At 41.8% G+C, this 14,074-nt stretch overlaps 2 protein-coding genes across 3 annotated transcripts; one reads left to right on the top strand and one right to left on the bottom strand.

Moving 5' to 3' along the window:
* Window positions 1–128: 128 nt before the first annotated feature.
* rbbp4 (retinoblastoma binding protein 4) lies at window positions 129–6,439 on the top strand. Of its 2 annotated transcripts, none has more exons than XM_084919709.1 (12): window positions 129–430; window positions 1,749–1,899; window positions 2,013–2,158; window positions 2,244–2,417; window positions 2,663–2,778; window positions 3,995–4,155; window positions 4,255–4,381; window positions 4,562–4,639; window positions 5,393–5,469; window positions 5,600–5,657; window positions 5,741–5,851; window positions 6,042–6,439. In XM_084919709.1, exons 1-12 carry the CDS (start codon window positions 412–414, stop codon window positions 6,102–6,104), a joined length of 1,281 nt encoding a protein of 426 aa, XP_084775835.1. In that variant the 5' UTR covers window positions 129–411; the 3' UTR covers window positions 6,105–6,439. The 2 variants fall into 2 exon arrangements, with proteins under 2 accessions (XP_084775835.1, XP_084775836.1); XM_084919710.1 differs by having other exon boundaries at window positions 129–435.
* Window positions 6,440–6,486: 47 nt separating this feature from the next.
* On the bottom strand, window positions 6,487–11,336 carry sync (syncoilin, intermediate filament protein). The gene is made up of 6 exons (XM_084919708.1): window positions 11,182–11,336; window positions 8,655–10,230; window positions 8,362–8,576; window positions 8,006–8,213; window positions 7,812–7,936; window positions 6,487–7,739 (listed from the first exon to the last, which is right to left on the bottom strand). The coding sequence occupies exons 2-6, from the start codon at window positions 10,173–10,175 to the stop codon at window positions 7,691–7,693; spliced, it is 2,118 nt and encodes a 705-aa protein (XP_084775834.1). The 5' UTR covers window positions 10,176–10,230; window positions 11,182–11,336; the 3' UTR covers window positions 6,487–7,690.
* Between the last annotated feature and the right edge of the window lie 2,738 nt (window positions 11,337–14,074).

Here is a 14,074-nt window from a genome sequence, read left to right as displayed (position 1 = left end):
GTATATTTTAGTAAGGATAACAATACATTACTTTTCTCAGTATTCGTGTCTGGTGTGCGTGCTTTGACGTAAAAATAGTGTCATTGTTCCTATTTGCTATGGCTGGTGCTCTAGGTAGCCATCGAAATTACTTGCAGCTGCACCGGAGTCTGCGATAGCCACGCGCACAGGTGCTGCGCCGTAATTGGTGGGAAGACGCCCCTCTTTGTATTGAGCGCGCGAATGCACCCACGTCTCTCACAGTCGGCTGCTCGGTTAGCTAGTTCTTAGCGTGCTGTTGTACCTCCCGTGGTTTAAACGGTACCGGGGGTCTGCAAGCACACCGGAGGACCAGCTTGGACGAGGCTCAAGGGGCTCTACACCTTAACCACACTTCAGCTTTCAGTTTTCTGTCAGCTACGTGGGAGAAACATGATGTCAGACAAGGAAGGTAGAGTGAGTACTTCAGTTGTCAGCAAAAAGAAACGATTCTGTTTGATGCCCCTCAGCTAGTTGTCAGGTTAGCTTAGGTGGCAGCTAGGGCAAGCTGCCCGTAGCTCTTGTGTTTTACTCTATAACAGTCAACACAAGCGGGGGTAATTTAAGAGTGTGAAGGTGAACTTTACTGATGTCAAAGCTCAGTTATTGTTTGGGCACTGTCTCTGAAAAGTTGGAGTAATGATTTGTGTGTCAATACCGGGCAGAGGTGAAGAAATTAGTTCACGTCTTATGGTAATGCTAACGCTGTAGCAAGGTGCGGGAACAATGAGAAGTTTCTCATAACACTGATAAATACCTAGGCCTTGTCACGTTAACAGTCAAATCACTTGATAGCGAAATTTGTTGACTGTAAAGACCAACTTTTAAAGGTTGTTGCTGATTCACCTGAATAATAAACTAGACTGGAGCCACAACACTGATGAACTTTACAGGAAGGGTCAGAGCAGACTCGACCTGCTGAGGCGGCTGAGGTCATTTGGAGTCCAGGGAGCGCTTTTAAAGACCTTCTATGACTCTGTGGTGGCATCTGTCATTTTTTACAGTGTTGTATGTTGGAGCAGCGGTTTATCGGCAGCTGAGATGAAGAGGTTGGATAAACTCATTAGGAAGGTCAGCTCTGTTCTGGGATGCACCCTGGACCCAGTGCAGGTGGTGGGAGACAGAAGGACTCTGCCAAAAATAACATCTCTGATGGACAGTCTCCCACCCCATGCATGTAAATGTTGCTCAACTGCAGAGCTCCTTCAGTGACAGACTGCTGCATCCTCGATGCATGAAGGAGCGTTTCCGCAGGTCCTTCCTCCCTGCAGCTGTCAGACTATACAATCAAAACCGCTCCCAACAAACATAGAGGTTTACATCAGCGCTGTCACTTGCACTATTTTATCAACCGATTCACACTATAACCAGGGTTTGCCTCTTAACTGTATTTAATTTTATTTAATTTAATAACGGTACAGTACTGTTTTTGGTAAATATGTAAAAATTGTGTATGTTTCTGTTCTGTGTCTTGTGTACTGTTTGTTTGTATATGTGTCTTTCTTGCTGCTGTTACACCCAAATTTCCCCTTGTGGGACAATTAAAGAGTTATTCTATTCTATTAACTGTAACAGAAATAAATCTAGTAACTGGAATTAATATTAAACTAACAGCTTGAGTTAGTGAAAGCTATGGATATATCTGACAGGTGTTTGTACTTTTTATTTAGTTACAGTATTACTGTGTGGCCAATTATCAATACTGGTTCTGTGACCACTTTGTCTTCCAGCTGGTGCTTTTGATGATGCGTTGGAGGAGAGGGTCATCAATGAAGAGTACAAGATCTGGAAGAAAAACACCCCCTTTCTTTACGACCTGGTTATGACCCATGCCTTAGAGTGGCCCAGCCTGACTGTTCAGTGGTTACCTGACGTCTCAAGGTGGAAGCGTTTACACATTTGACCAGTAATATATCTCAAACATGCAAGAAAGTGGCATTAATGCATTAAAAACCTTTTTTTTTTTTTTTTTTTTTTTTTTCTCTCCCTACCAGGCCCGAGGGAAAGGATTACAGCGTACACAGGCTCGTTTTGGGCACTCACACGTCTGATGAGCAGAATCACCTGGTTATTGCTAGCGTGCAGCTTCCCAATGATGATGCCCAGTTTGACGCCTCGCACTACGACAGTGACAAAGGAGGTGGGTATATTGATAAAGAGAGAATGTATAATGCATTCACTTCATATTTTATATACTTACAGCTTGCAAACATATTTCCCTGAAGAGTTTGGAGGCTTTGGCTCAGTAAACGGCAAGATTGAGATTGAAATCAGGATCAATCACGAAGGAGAAGTGAACCGTGCCCGCTATATGCCCCAGAACCCCTGCATCATTGCCACTAAGACCCCCACCTCAGATGTGCTGGTGTTTGATTACACCAAGCATCCCTCAAAGCCAGGTGCAACAATCACACAAAGCACAACACACTGCTGAAGATGGCATGTTCTTGAGTACGTTATGAAAAACTGGATTGTGATTGGTAGCTTGCTGGTATTAAAACAATTATACAACTTCATCAAAACATAAATACTGGGCGTACAGAATCGCTAGTCAAAAACAAACTTGTCTGTTTAGTTCTTTTAGACTCACACCTCTCTTCCAGTGTCTCTGAATTGACAGTTGATTTTATTATGTCGTCTTTAGATACTCCAGGAGTGTGTCGCCCTGATCTGCGTCTCAGAGGCCACCAGAAAGAAGGCTATGGTCTATCCTGGAATTCAAATCTGTCAGGAGCTCTTCTTAGTGCGTCAGATGATCACGTAAGAGGAAGTAGTTCTTGTTTTATGAAGAAATGGTGCTAAATATTTTTCTGTTTTTCATTTTTAGCAGCAGATATTTCCAACTAGGGCTATTTTACAGATTTGTTATATTAGTTTCAATCACTATATTTCCAGTACCATAAATAAAAGTAAACTGCTTTGCCAAAAAAGTCACACACACAGATATTTTGGTGGGCCGACTTCAGCCTTCATGACCGCTTGCATTCACTGTTTGGTTCCAATCCCTCGAGTTGTCTGTGTGACGTGCACATGGAAATGCTCGTAATTTAACTATTAAACTGCTCTCAGCTTTGTTCGTTTGCAGCTTCTATTACTGTAGTTATCACAGAGCATTATTTCTACAATTAGGTTATTGAACTAGCATTTCTGATGCCAGCTGGTGTATTAAATCATTTACTCAGATGATCCTTTACATCAGGGGTCTCAAACTCCAGTCCTCAAGGGCCGGTGTCCTGCAACTTTTCCACGTGTCCCTGTTGCAACACACCTGAATACAATTAGTAAGTCATTAGCAAGACTATACAACTTTTAGACTGCATGCTGAGGTGGAAATTCAGCCGTTTGATTCATGTTACAGCAGCTTATGAGTGAATGAACATGGTGCAATAAAAGTACTTTTAGAAGTTCATTTTTCCAAACACTTACATTTACTTAAATTTAGCATGCAGGTGAGTTCTATATTCTCGCTAATGAGCTACTAATTTTATTCAGGTGTGTTTGCAACAGGGACACCGGCCCTCAAGGACTGGAGTTTGAGACCCATGCTTTACATCAGGGATGGGCAATTCCAGGCCCCGAGGGCTGGTGTCCTGCAGGTTTTAGATCTCACCTTTGGTCAACACACCTGAATCACATGATTACTTCGTTACCAGGCCTCTGGAGAACTACAGGAGCTAATTTAGCCATTTTAATCAGCTGTGTTGGTTCAAGGACACATCTTAAACCTGCAGGGACACCGGCCCTCGAGGCCTGGAGTTGCCCACCCCTGCTTTACATTCATAGCTACAATGACTTCTGTCTAAATGTTTTTCCACAAATGCTGTCATAAACTGACCTTAATGAAATGTCAGGAAGGTATTAAAAATGTGCACTGCCAAAAACCTGCTGTTAACAATCATTTTCCAATTTTACTACATTTTTACAAAACTGAAGTGCAAACATGAGGTTTGATGTGTTTGTGGCTTTTGTCCCTTAGACAATCTGTCTGTGGGACATCAGTGCTGTTCCCAAGGAGGGCAGGATAGTAAATGCAAAGACGGTCTTTACCGGTCACAGTGCTGTGGTTGAAGACGTCTCTTGGCATCTGCTTCACGAGTCGCTCTTTGGATCTGTAGCAGACGACCAGAAGCTTATGATGTAAGGCTCTCGGTCAAATACCACGCGCAGGTGAAGCACACTTACATTTTTTTTCAAATGCAGCAAAAGGATGAGCGTCACCCTGTCTTGTCCTTTAAGTTGGGACACTCGTTCAAACAATACCTCCAGTGCCAGCCATGCAGTGGAGGCCCACACAGCAGAGGTCAACTGTTTGTCATTTAACCCTTTCAGCGAGTTCATCGTTGCCACCGGCTCAGCAGACAAGGTGATATAATATTCCACCACTTTTTAATTGGTACTGTTTTATTAACAGCAGGACTTTTAACTGAGTGCATTTTGTAGCTGTTGACTAAATAATCCTCATGGTATTGTTAGTTTTGTAACTGCAGTGTTGTTGCAGAAAATGTTGCAGGCATGTTGTAATATATATCTGTGCCGCCCACAGACCGTGGCTCTTTGGGACTTGAGAAACCTGAAGCTAAAGCTACATTCCTTTGAGTCGCACAAAGATGAGATCTTTCAGGTAAGATGTTTCTTTATATGAATGAAATTGTACTGAAATAAGGACAGTATCTAGTGGTGCAGTGATATAATTTTGTATATTTTATACTGATTTAAATTTTAAAATAAAGCACTGAAATAAATCGTATGTAGTACATGCTGCCTTCAGCCTGCAGCAGGTTGGTAAATTTAAATATTAAAGTAAGTTAGCAGTCTGTCTAAATAATATATTTTAACTTCTGCAGCTTGTTTTGTTTTTATCCTACAAACAAACTTCAGTGGCTGGGAGAAACTGGAAAAATGCTTTTCTTCACATCTGAGCTCGTTGAGCAAACATGTTGGTTTGATCAAGTACTGCTGCTAGTCCTCTTACCTGTGAAGCTTTTAATCTTGATTACAATAAGATGCGTTGCTGTTGTGGACTGTAGAAAAACTCCACCCAAACTCACCGTCTTGGTCAGAGCACCGCTTCTTTGCTGTGTGTAATGGTTCAGCTCGGCGTTAAACTACGACGGCAATGACTTTGCTGCTGATATCGGTGTTCTTGTTGAGAAAAATAGTGGCTGTGTGGGCTTCAACATACACTTCCGCATTTTGATTATTATTATTATTATTATTAATATTCCTGATGATCATTCCGATGCAGATGCCAAGACATTCTTGTAATTCCAAAGCAGTGAATCACATAGACAGTAACTCAAAGATTTACTTTTATGATGAATGAATGAGCTGCGTTAATTGCTTTTCACCTTCAGCGCCTTAAATTCTGTTTTAGGTTCAGTGGTCACCTCATAATGAAACCGTATTAGCATCTAGTGGAACAGATCGCCGCCTCAATGTCTGGGATCTCAGGTACACACATTATTTGATAAGACCTTCTTAAAACAGATGGCTTTAAAGACTTAGTTGACCCCTGAAATGTGTGGCACAGTGTAGTGACATTGCCTTGTATAAAGGTTAACTCTCATTTCTTCTTCTGTAGTAAAATTGGCGAGGAGCAGTCTCCAGAAGATGCAGAGGACGGCCCGCCTGAGCTTCTGGTGAGACTCGCTGAAGTCTGTAGAAGTGTTGCCATCTTGCATTGATGTATGCCGAAACTTGAAGCTTCTCTTCTCTTTACTAGTTTATCCACGGAGGCCACACAGCCAAGATCTCCGACTTTTCCTGGAACCCCAATGAACCCTGGGTCACCTGTTCTGTGTCTGAGGACAACATTATGCAAGTGTGGCAAATGGTAAGACAGCTGTGACCACATGTTAGCTTTCAATCCCTCTGCCTTGTACCGTACGATTTTTTTAATGCTTTTTGTGAGTGTGTTGTTCCATCTGCCAGTTATTTTATTTATTTAGACATATTTTTACTAAAGGTTTTCTCACAGCTAATATATTTGAGTCTGAATAACTGACACTGATTTGTCCGTGTAGGCTGAGAACATCTACAATGATGAAGAACCTGAGGGTACAATGGGAAGTGAAGCTACCGCGTAACACCTCCACGTGTCGTGTGCATTCACCTACAAGCCTGATCACAAATAGTTCCACTCAGCTACTCCGCCATCCTGCTCTGCTTCCATCGGGACACTAAATGCTAAAAACACAGTGTGACTAAATGTAGCGCTGGCTTGTTTTGGAACACTGAAAGTGACTCTCGTTTTAGTAACTTACTGCCTCAAGAATTTCACTTTTTTCACATTTTTATTTCTTTACTTTTGTTTTTTCAATGTACTTATGTGTAATCTGTATTTTTGTAATCTAACTGGCTCTTCCTTGTACAATGCTATATTTTAAATGCTTTCTTTCCCTAATAAAGTATTATTGAACAATTTAAAGTGATTATGTTACAATGTTAAGTAAAATGCCAGCTAGAATTTGACGCAGTCCACAGAACAGTGGCATTGAATGTGACTTTCTTGAAGTAACATTCCTGAAATCTTGTTGCTCTGGTTTTTGTGGACTACAGATGATTATAGAAGAGAGATTTAGAAGGTACTGTTGTCATTTTCATCCTGTTTTGTTTTTGGTTTTTTTACTGGAAATGACAAGCAATGACTTGTGATAGGCAGGTTGTTGGTCCATGAGCACTGACTGCACTGGACACTCCTTTCTGACCCTTACAGTCACCCTAATTTATTAACAAAATGAACTCTGTGTTTGATTCTTTATGACCTCAAAATAGTAACTGAGTGTTAGCAGACTGTTTATCTGGATCATAACGCAAAGGAGTAGAGGCCTAATTCCACACAGATAAAGCCAGAAGTCTTCAGAGTCATCGCCCTCTGCTGGCCATTTAAAGAAATGCAGGTTTTTACTTTTCAGGGTGAAAAGTTACTTTAAGGAGGGCCACAAGTGCCAAAATGAATGAAATAAATCCCTCAAACAATTAAACATGTCATTGATTAGTTTTTTAAAATGAAATGTAATTAAAATCATAAATTTTAAAGTGACATGAATAGATATTTAAGTTTATTTAAGCCATACATTTAATGACACTGAATTATTTATTGATATATTATTTGATTCATTTTGGTACTCATGGTACAGCATAGTTTATTCTCCTTCAGCCACAAATGTTTTTTGCATGTTTAACATCCACTATGTCTGTAATTCTGTGAAAATGAGGATTGTCTCCTTGTCAAACAGCATTTTAGTCACAGTTTTTAATCATTTTAGTGAAAGAGTTGATGATGCTTCGTCACACTTTGCTCAGGCCTCTTTTGTGTTGTGATGTTTTGGTACTTTTTCCCGTCTCTGAGGCTTACTCACCCTGTTCGTCTGTGTCCCAGTGTTTAGTTCTTCAGGCACGTTGGCCTTATAAGTACAAGAAATCCAGTCTGCTCTTCAGAGACAGACATTAACTCATCAGTGGCACTTAGATTACAAAGAACACACTGCGTTTATTCATAACAAAAACTTTCCTACAGGCTGCAGTCTAGTTTATCTTTACAAAAAAAAAAGATCGGTCTTGGTTTTGTCCTGTAACAGCATGTATGTTTATATGTGTTAAAGTGCACTGATCAAACCTTTAGAGTTTACTATGTTTCCTAAAACACAAGCTCCTTTTGTGTGAAGAACAGTCATGTTTCCTCCTCATTGTCACCCTTGTTATGGTCCTGAATGGCATTTCTGTAAAGAAAAACAATCTAGTTACAAGCTTAAAGGTTTAAAGGTGTGGTGCAGACTTGATGAACGGATTACCTGTAAAATAGGAGCTGCTCGTTAAGGCTATCTCTCAACTCCTTGATCTCTTTGGTTTTTCGCTTCTGAATCTGTAACTCAGTCTTCAGTTCTCTGCTGCTCTCCTCCAGACAGTGCACCGTCTCCTGAGAGGCAGGCATAATGTCAGTGTTTTTGTCATCATGCCCTACTTTTTCCTCAGTCACCTTGGTTACCTTGTACTGCCCCACGTTTTCTCTTCTTTGCATGTGGATTAGATTGAGTTTCTCCTCCAAACAAGCCCTCTGCAGCTTCAGTTTTTCTATCTCCTCCATCAGAGGTCTCAGCTGGGCTCTCAGCTCCTGGGCCTGCTCTTTGGCTTTAACGATTGCACCAGCTGTTGCCTCTCTTCTCTTCAACAGTGCAAGCAAAATGGGCTCATACCTGGACAAGCAAATTAGAGAAAGCTTTAGTGTTTTATAGCTGTAACACTGTCAGTGGGTTTTTATGTCTTAAAACTACGGCACTACCAAAGGTCTGTGTGTGTCAAAAGGAAGAAAAACACATGTTTTGGTGATTCCACTGACTGCACCTGTCCTCCAATGCTTTCAGGCCACACTCCACATACTGCTGTATGTCCCCACATGAATGCCTCCTGCATTCAGTCAGCTCCTCTGCAGTGTTGGTAGTCTGACTGGAGCTCTGTTCCTGGAGCTTCGCTCTTAGTACTGAGAGCTGTTGTTGTTGGGCCAGCCTGAGCTGGCAGCCCTCTTCTATCAGCTGAAGCACCAAGGACTTCAGCTTCTCCTGGAAGAAATTCATTTAGAAGAAGATGAATGAATGGCTGGAAATGCATGATGGATGGAAATGTAATTATGTTCTTACCTCTTCTCTCTTTAGTATCTCCACTTCACGGCGCTGGTTGTTCAGAGCTGCCTGGCTGTGGGCGCAGCCCCTCGCCATTGCAAATAGCCTCCTCTTCAGCTTTCTAAGCTCATCTTGTAGCCCCTGTCTCTCCAGGTTCACCTTCCACATCCTTCTTTCCTCCTCTGCCCTCTCCTCCCTGAGGATCTCTCTCTCCCTCTTTCTTTCTTCCCTTCTGCCTTCTTGTTCTTTTTTGAGCACATTCATCAGGTCTGCCACTTTGTTATCAATCCACTCCTCCTCCTCCTCACTTGCCCCTTGGCCTTTTTCCCCTCTCAGGCACAGCACCTCTACCAGCAGCTCCTTCCTCCTCTTCTGTAATCGCTGTACCCCTTCAATGCAGTCCTCCATCTGAGTCCCCAAGGCCTCTAATTCTGTCACACTAGATCCCAGATCTAAGGTGTCTCTCTTGAGTTCTTCTGTCTTCTCAGACAGGAGTTCATTGGCATCTACATCAATCTCAATCACATCTCCTGTTGTTTCTGTGCTTTCATCAAATATATGTCCAGGCTTCATTCCCTCGCAGTACATTGTGTTCTCTTTTGTAGTATCTATGGGTGTCTCTGAAAAGCCGAACATCTTGTGTGTTTTTAGATGACCTGGGCTTTCTGATCGGTCCACAGAGAGCTCACCCATCATGTCATGGCCAGACAAATCTTTGTGCTGGCTGCCATTTGTTGCTGAACTTGCTGTCATTCTTTTCCCGGTGTCCTTGGAAACTTGACCTTCTTCCCAGGAGTCCAATTGCATTGGCTGGCTCTCCGTCTTTAATGGCCTCTCTTGCTGAATGGGCACCAGTGTTGTGCCTCTATAAAGCTGAGGGTTCTTGTTGATGTGTACATATTCTTGGCTTTCATCTGTAACCCACTCTTGGGGTTCAAAATCCATGCCAGTTTCTTCCATACAGCCCTCCAGCATGGCTAGCATCCCCAGCAGCTGGCCTTCATACTCCACCATAGTTTTGCTCAGTTTGTTACCTGCTGATGTCAGAGGCATCTCTGCCTGGCGACAGCATTCTGTGGTCACGCCACACCTGTCGATGACAGTTCCCATGCAATGCGATTGGCCCTGGGCAGGCTTTTTTTCGGCACTGGTCCCATCTATGTGTGTGTCAATGTAGCTAGTTGAAAGATAGGCTTGGGGGTGTTTCCATGCTTCTCCACACTTTTCCACTGTTACTTCCTCTTTTGCCTGACCGTGACTGGATTCATTCAGATTTGTTTCAGTATAATTTGCTGAGTACTGAGAGCCAAAGGAAATACCGGTGAGCTCTTCACAGCTCTTCAGTAAGTCATCCATCTCCTGTAGGTATGGCTTCATCAAAGCTGATTGCTTTAGCTGTGCACCTGTGAAGGTGAGGTCATGGAGGTTTGTGTTGCATTCTCCTTGTTCCATGAGGGATCTCTCTGGATTCCCCTCCTCTTCCTTAATGAAGAGTGGCTCAAAACCAGAGGATGAAATGTTATCATCTAGGTCATCCATCTGTTTGGCCTAATTCCCGTTGCCCGTTTTGATGTAGAAGTCCCCTCAGAAAGGCCTGTTAAACCAGATGAATACGTTAGGCAGTCTCAGGCCTCTTAGCTATATATTAGGTCTGGCTTAAAATGATAACGTGAGCATACAATAGGGGCTGGGTTAATGTTTTGGCTGGACTTGCAAGCTATGCTGATGTCATTAGCACATGTGGGCATGTGGAGGCATGGTTTAGTAGGGTATGTTTTTGACAGCTGCTCCCTTAGGCTAGGTGCCACGGGCACCAATTCAGTGCATGGCCACGGTCAAACACACCTCAGACAAGTATGCATTCAATGAACACAAAACCTCTAGTGATATAAATACACACAGACAGTTTTCATCTGAAGTTCCAGCAAGTGGCATTACAGAGATTACACCAGCAAGCAGATTATCATAACATGTCATTGTCCCTGTCGATGGATGGGCACTTGGAGTCTCCCCTGGTGAATAATGCAGCTGTAACTGTACCCTTTGAGGTGTTTGCCAAGACTAGCCAGATACTCCCCAAGGGTAAATTGATCAAATTGACCCAATAATGTCATCGGGTAGAGATTTGAGACAAGAGAGACAAGATCCATGTGATAGATGCTGTTTCTTGGTTTGAAACCAACTAAAAAAAGCAAAAAATCAAGCTAGAACTCTTGTGCTTGTATTTAACTAGGTCATTTCATGTAATTAATGAGCATATTTTAGAAGCTACATTTTGTTGTTCTTTCTTTGACATGTTTGACTGCTAACAGAACAAAGCTCAGTAGAAGCTATGACAGGGACCAGCTGTCTCACTGCAGGACAGGTGCTGGGATAAGGCACAACACCCAGAGACAGCACCAGCATGCGCCTGATGTCCATCTTACACAAAAACATTTCCTTATCAGTTAAGCAAAAGGCCACAGTAAAAATAAAAAACTGCATTATGAACAACAACAGAAAGTTCATGAACGTATAATTAATTTAAACCATCACAAGAACTTACTTCTCAACATATGATTCCTTTTTTCTGCCTTCCTGCTGTATCCCGATGATGAATCTGCTGAGCAAGAATAAAATCAAGGCGCTCTGGTTCAAATGACAAAAGTAAAGTGAGTGTTAAAGAATGAGCGGGAGCAGCGAGTACAGATGAACCGAGAGAGGAGGGGGGATAAAGACAGTTGACCCAGCCTCCTCTCACTCAGTCACTGTGCTGCTATGCGTGACCATGACTACCCCGGGTCTGTTTATGTCTATTAATAAACACTGTGCAGGGGGAAAGAAGAGGCACAGCAGGCTGCCTGTTTCACCCCGAGAGTATGAGGTTCCATTTGTGTCAAAATTTTGCTCATGTGCACAATTTTTACATCGACTGAAAATGTGACAAAACTTTTGTTTTTGAGCTCTGAACTGTTTTTCAGATACTACGAAACTCTTTAACAAACACACCTGCCAAAGCAATTGTTTGTACCAGGAGCTGTAAAGTGCTGAAAACTGCAGTTGTGTGCTGCACTCTGAAGCCCATTCTTTTCTGTGGCTTGCAATAATGTGTTTGCACTGCATTAAGTAAAGTGCAGCATAAGTGCGCCGGCTAAAGAGCATTTATGTGTGCTGCAGCTGAACTTTGACTGCGGCCATGTTTGACTTGTATGTGATATGCATCCAAGTAGACGGGAAGGCCATGAGCGAGAGATTTAATTATGTTGTACAGGCAGGGCTTGGTGACCAGCGACCACAACATGCCATGTTATAAAAAATTAAGAGGCAGGTAACAACAGTGAATATGACATCAATTTGATGTGAACTCTGCCATTTGTGAGGCACCGCACGACAAGTATAAAATCCTAATAGTCATCGCTGCACATCCCACTTCCTGTCTGAAAGATCCTTTAATGTGCTGATCTTTACAGCATGATAAGGCATGTTTTCTGGCTTGTATAAAAAACATTACTGGCCTCTATGAAAAGGCAGGTGCCAACTGTTGACCATCATTATTTCCTAACCGCACCCCCTGTAAATGGTGTCATTGAATTGTGCTGCTGAGGTGTGTTTGTGGTGTTGATGCCTTTTGGAGCTTTATTGTGAAATTATCTGAAAGTCATATGTCTTACGGTGTGGTATTGTTTGTGCTTCAGTTTTGGTGAATGAAATTTAGGGATTTCAGTCTCATCTTAATGAATACTATGTTGTCCGTGTTGTGCTCATAAAGGTTATAAATCTTGGTTAGCTAGCTTTTAACCAAGCTAGCTAACCATGCTTGCTAATAGAGATTGACAGACCACGTGACTTTCGCGCATTGCATTGTAGGTATGAGTGGCAACAAAATCAAAACACTGCATCAAGCGCTAGCATTTCCAGCACTGGTAATCATTAATTTAATCCCTACTTGCATTTTATTTGCCCCAAAACCAGTTATGTACAAAACAACGGAGAACACGGCGGGTCCGTACAAAGACAGACTTGACGAAAAGGCAAAAAAAAGTATGAGGAAAAAATCAAAGGAGTGAAAGGGTCAGACCCATACGAGTAAGGACGTTAGCGCGCTGCCCGACTTTCATCACGCACATATTTATTATTATATGGTCCTAAGTGTGAGTGCATACACTCACAAAATGTTTAGTAATTTCAGATCCCTGCAACAAGCCCAGGTCCAGTTTACTTTGGTGATTTGGACTATTCCATTTCACAGCTGTTGTTAGATTTTTTTTCTTTATCTCCTGTACAGGCCAACGCAATCTATTTGTCATTTCAGGTTGTTTAATTTTCAGATCTAATAGAAAAAAAAGAGTTTCGTAATTCATTCAATTATTGTCTTTATTTATAACTGGCATTATTGTTTCATTCTATTATAGAATCTTACAGGAAAGACGCAAAATTGTGTTCCATTGTGCTTTATTAGCTGCTTCGGTGAAAAACAAATCAACAATGAAAAAAAAACAACAACAACAACATTGCAAAACAGCATACTGGAAAACAGTTATTCATCACTTGATTTCTTCAATACAACACTTGGGCACATATATGCAGGACTTTTCGTGGCTGTTTTGATATCGCTCTCTCTCTTAACTGATCAAATCTGGCTGTGGTAGCAGCTTTAAACTCGGTATGACCCAGGTTGATAGAGGGTGCACAGTCTGGATCGCATTCCAGCATTTTGTAGGCTGGTTTTCCTACAAAATACAACAAACATTAGCCCGCAAAGCCACCGCGAACAAAGCAGCATAGCGCAACGAATTCAATTCAAATTAAGACTTATTTGTAACCTACATCAACAATTATGTTATGATAAATTACGTAATAACTACAACAGAAGACTTACCTTTGTGGAAATGCTTGGAGCAGACTAACATGTGAGCTGGAGTGTTCTGGAACGTGATATTTGGTCTTCGAATGGCTGCAATCCAGGCCATCCGTCGGCTCTTTGTTACTTCGGAAACACGGCTTAAACAATTTCTCTTCCACGACGTAATCAACAACAAACAGCATGTCAGGGCATTATTCTCAACATCCAAATGAGAGGAAGTGCAACAAGATAACAGTATAGTTTGATTTAAACAAATGTGAAACAGTGTTTTGTTCATAAACAGTATAAAAGATGGATGTAGGTAGCTACTGTGAAGTCCATCAATATTCATCCGTCAACTGAAGTACAACTACATATTCAGTGGGACGGCTGCACATGTAAACATAATTTTGGCACAAATAGGACCCCATACAGGACAGATAATGGGCTTTCCAAGTAGAAATGTGGAGTTCATTAGTTCTCTCATTTTAGCTCATTTAGCTGTTTTATTTTCTTGAATTATTCAACATAATCTTGGAAAAGTCTGCCTTATTTTTATTTGCTGTTGTATAGTAAAAACAAGGCCACCAAACTCCCAGGAATCTCTTAGTCTTGA

The sequence above is a fragment of the Perissodus microlepis genome, chromosome 22 (assembly GCF_051167445.1).
Source record: "Perissodus microlepis isolate ML-2025 ecotype Zambia chromosome 22, ASM5116744v1, whole genome shotgun sequence".
Classification (NCBI taxonomy): Eukaryota; Metazoa; Chordata; class Actinopteri; order Cichliformes; family Cichlidae; genus Perissodus; species Perissodus microlepis.
This window is presented reverse-complemented; position numbering and strand designations above follow the sequence as displayed.

What these genes read in the sequence shown, in the direction of transcription:
- sync (XM_084919708.1), bottom strand. Translation starts at nt 10,175, where the DNA reads ATGGATGACCTAGATGATAACATTTCATCCTCTGGTTTTGAGCCACTC. An exon ending in AAAACGTGGGGCAGTACAAG is followed by an intron (nt 7,937 to 8,005) that starts GTAACCAAGGTG and finishes CCTGCCTCTCAG; the next exon opens with GAGACGGTGCACTGTCTGGA. An exon ending in GAGCAGCTCCTATTTTACAG is followed by an intron (nt 7,740 to 7,811) that starts GTAATCCGTTCA and finishes TTTTCTTTACAG; the next exon opens with AAATGCCATTCAGGACCATA.
- rbbp4 (XM_084919709.1), top strand. An exon ending in TGGTTACCTGACGTCTCAAG is followed by an intron (nt 1,900 to 2,012) that starts GTGGAAGCGTTT and finishes TCTCCCTACCAG; the next exon opens with GCCCGAGGGAAAGGATTACA. An exon ending in ACGGCCCGCCTGAGCTTCTG is followed by an intron (nt 5,658 to 5,740) that starts GTGAGACTCGCT and finishes TCTCTTTACTAG; the next exon opens with TTTATCCACGGAGGCCACAC.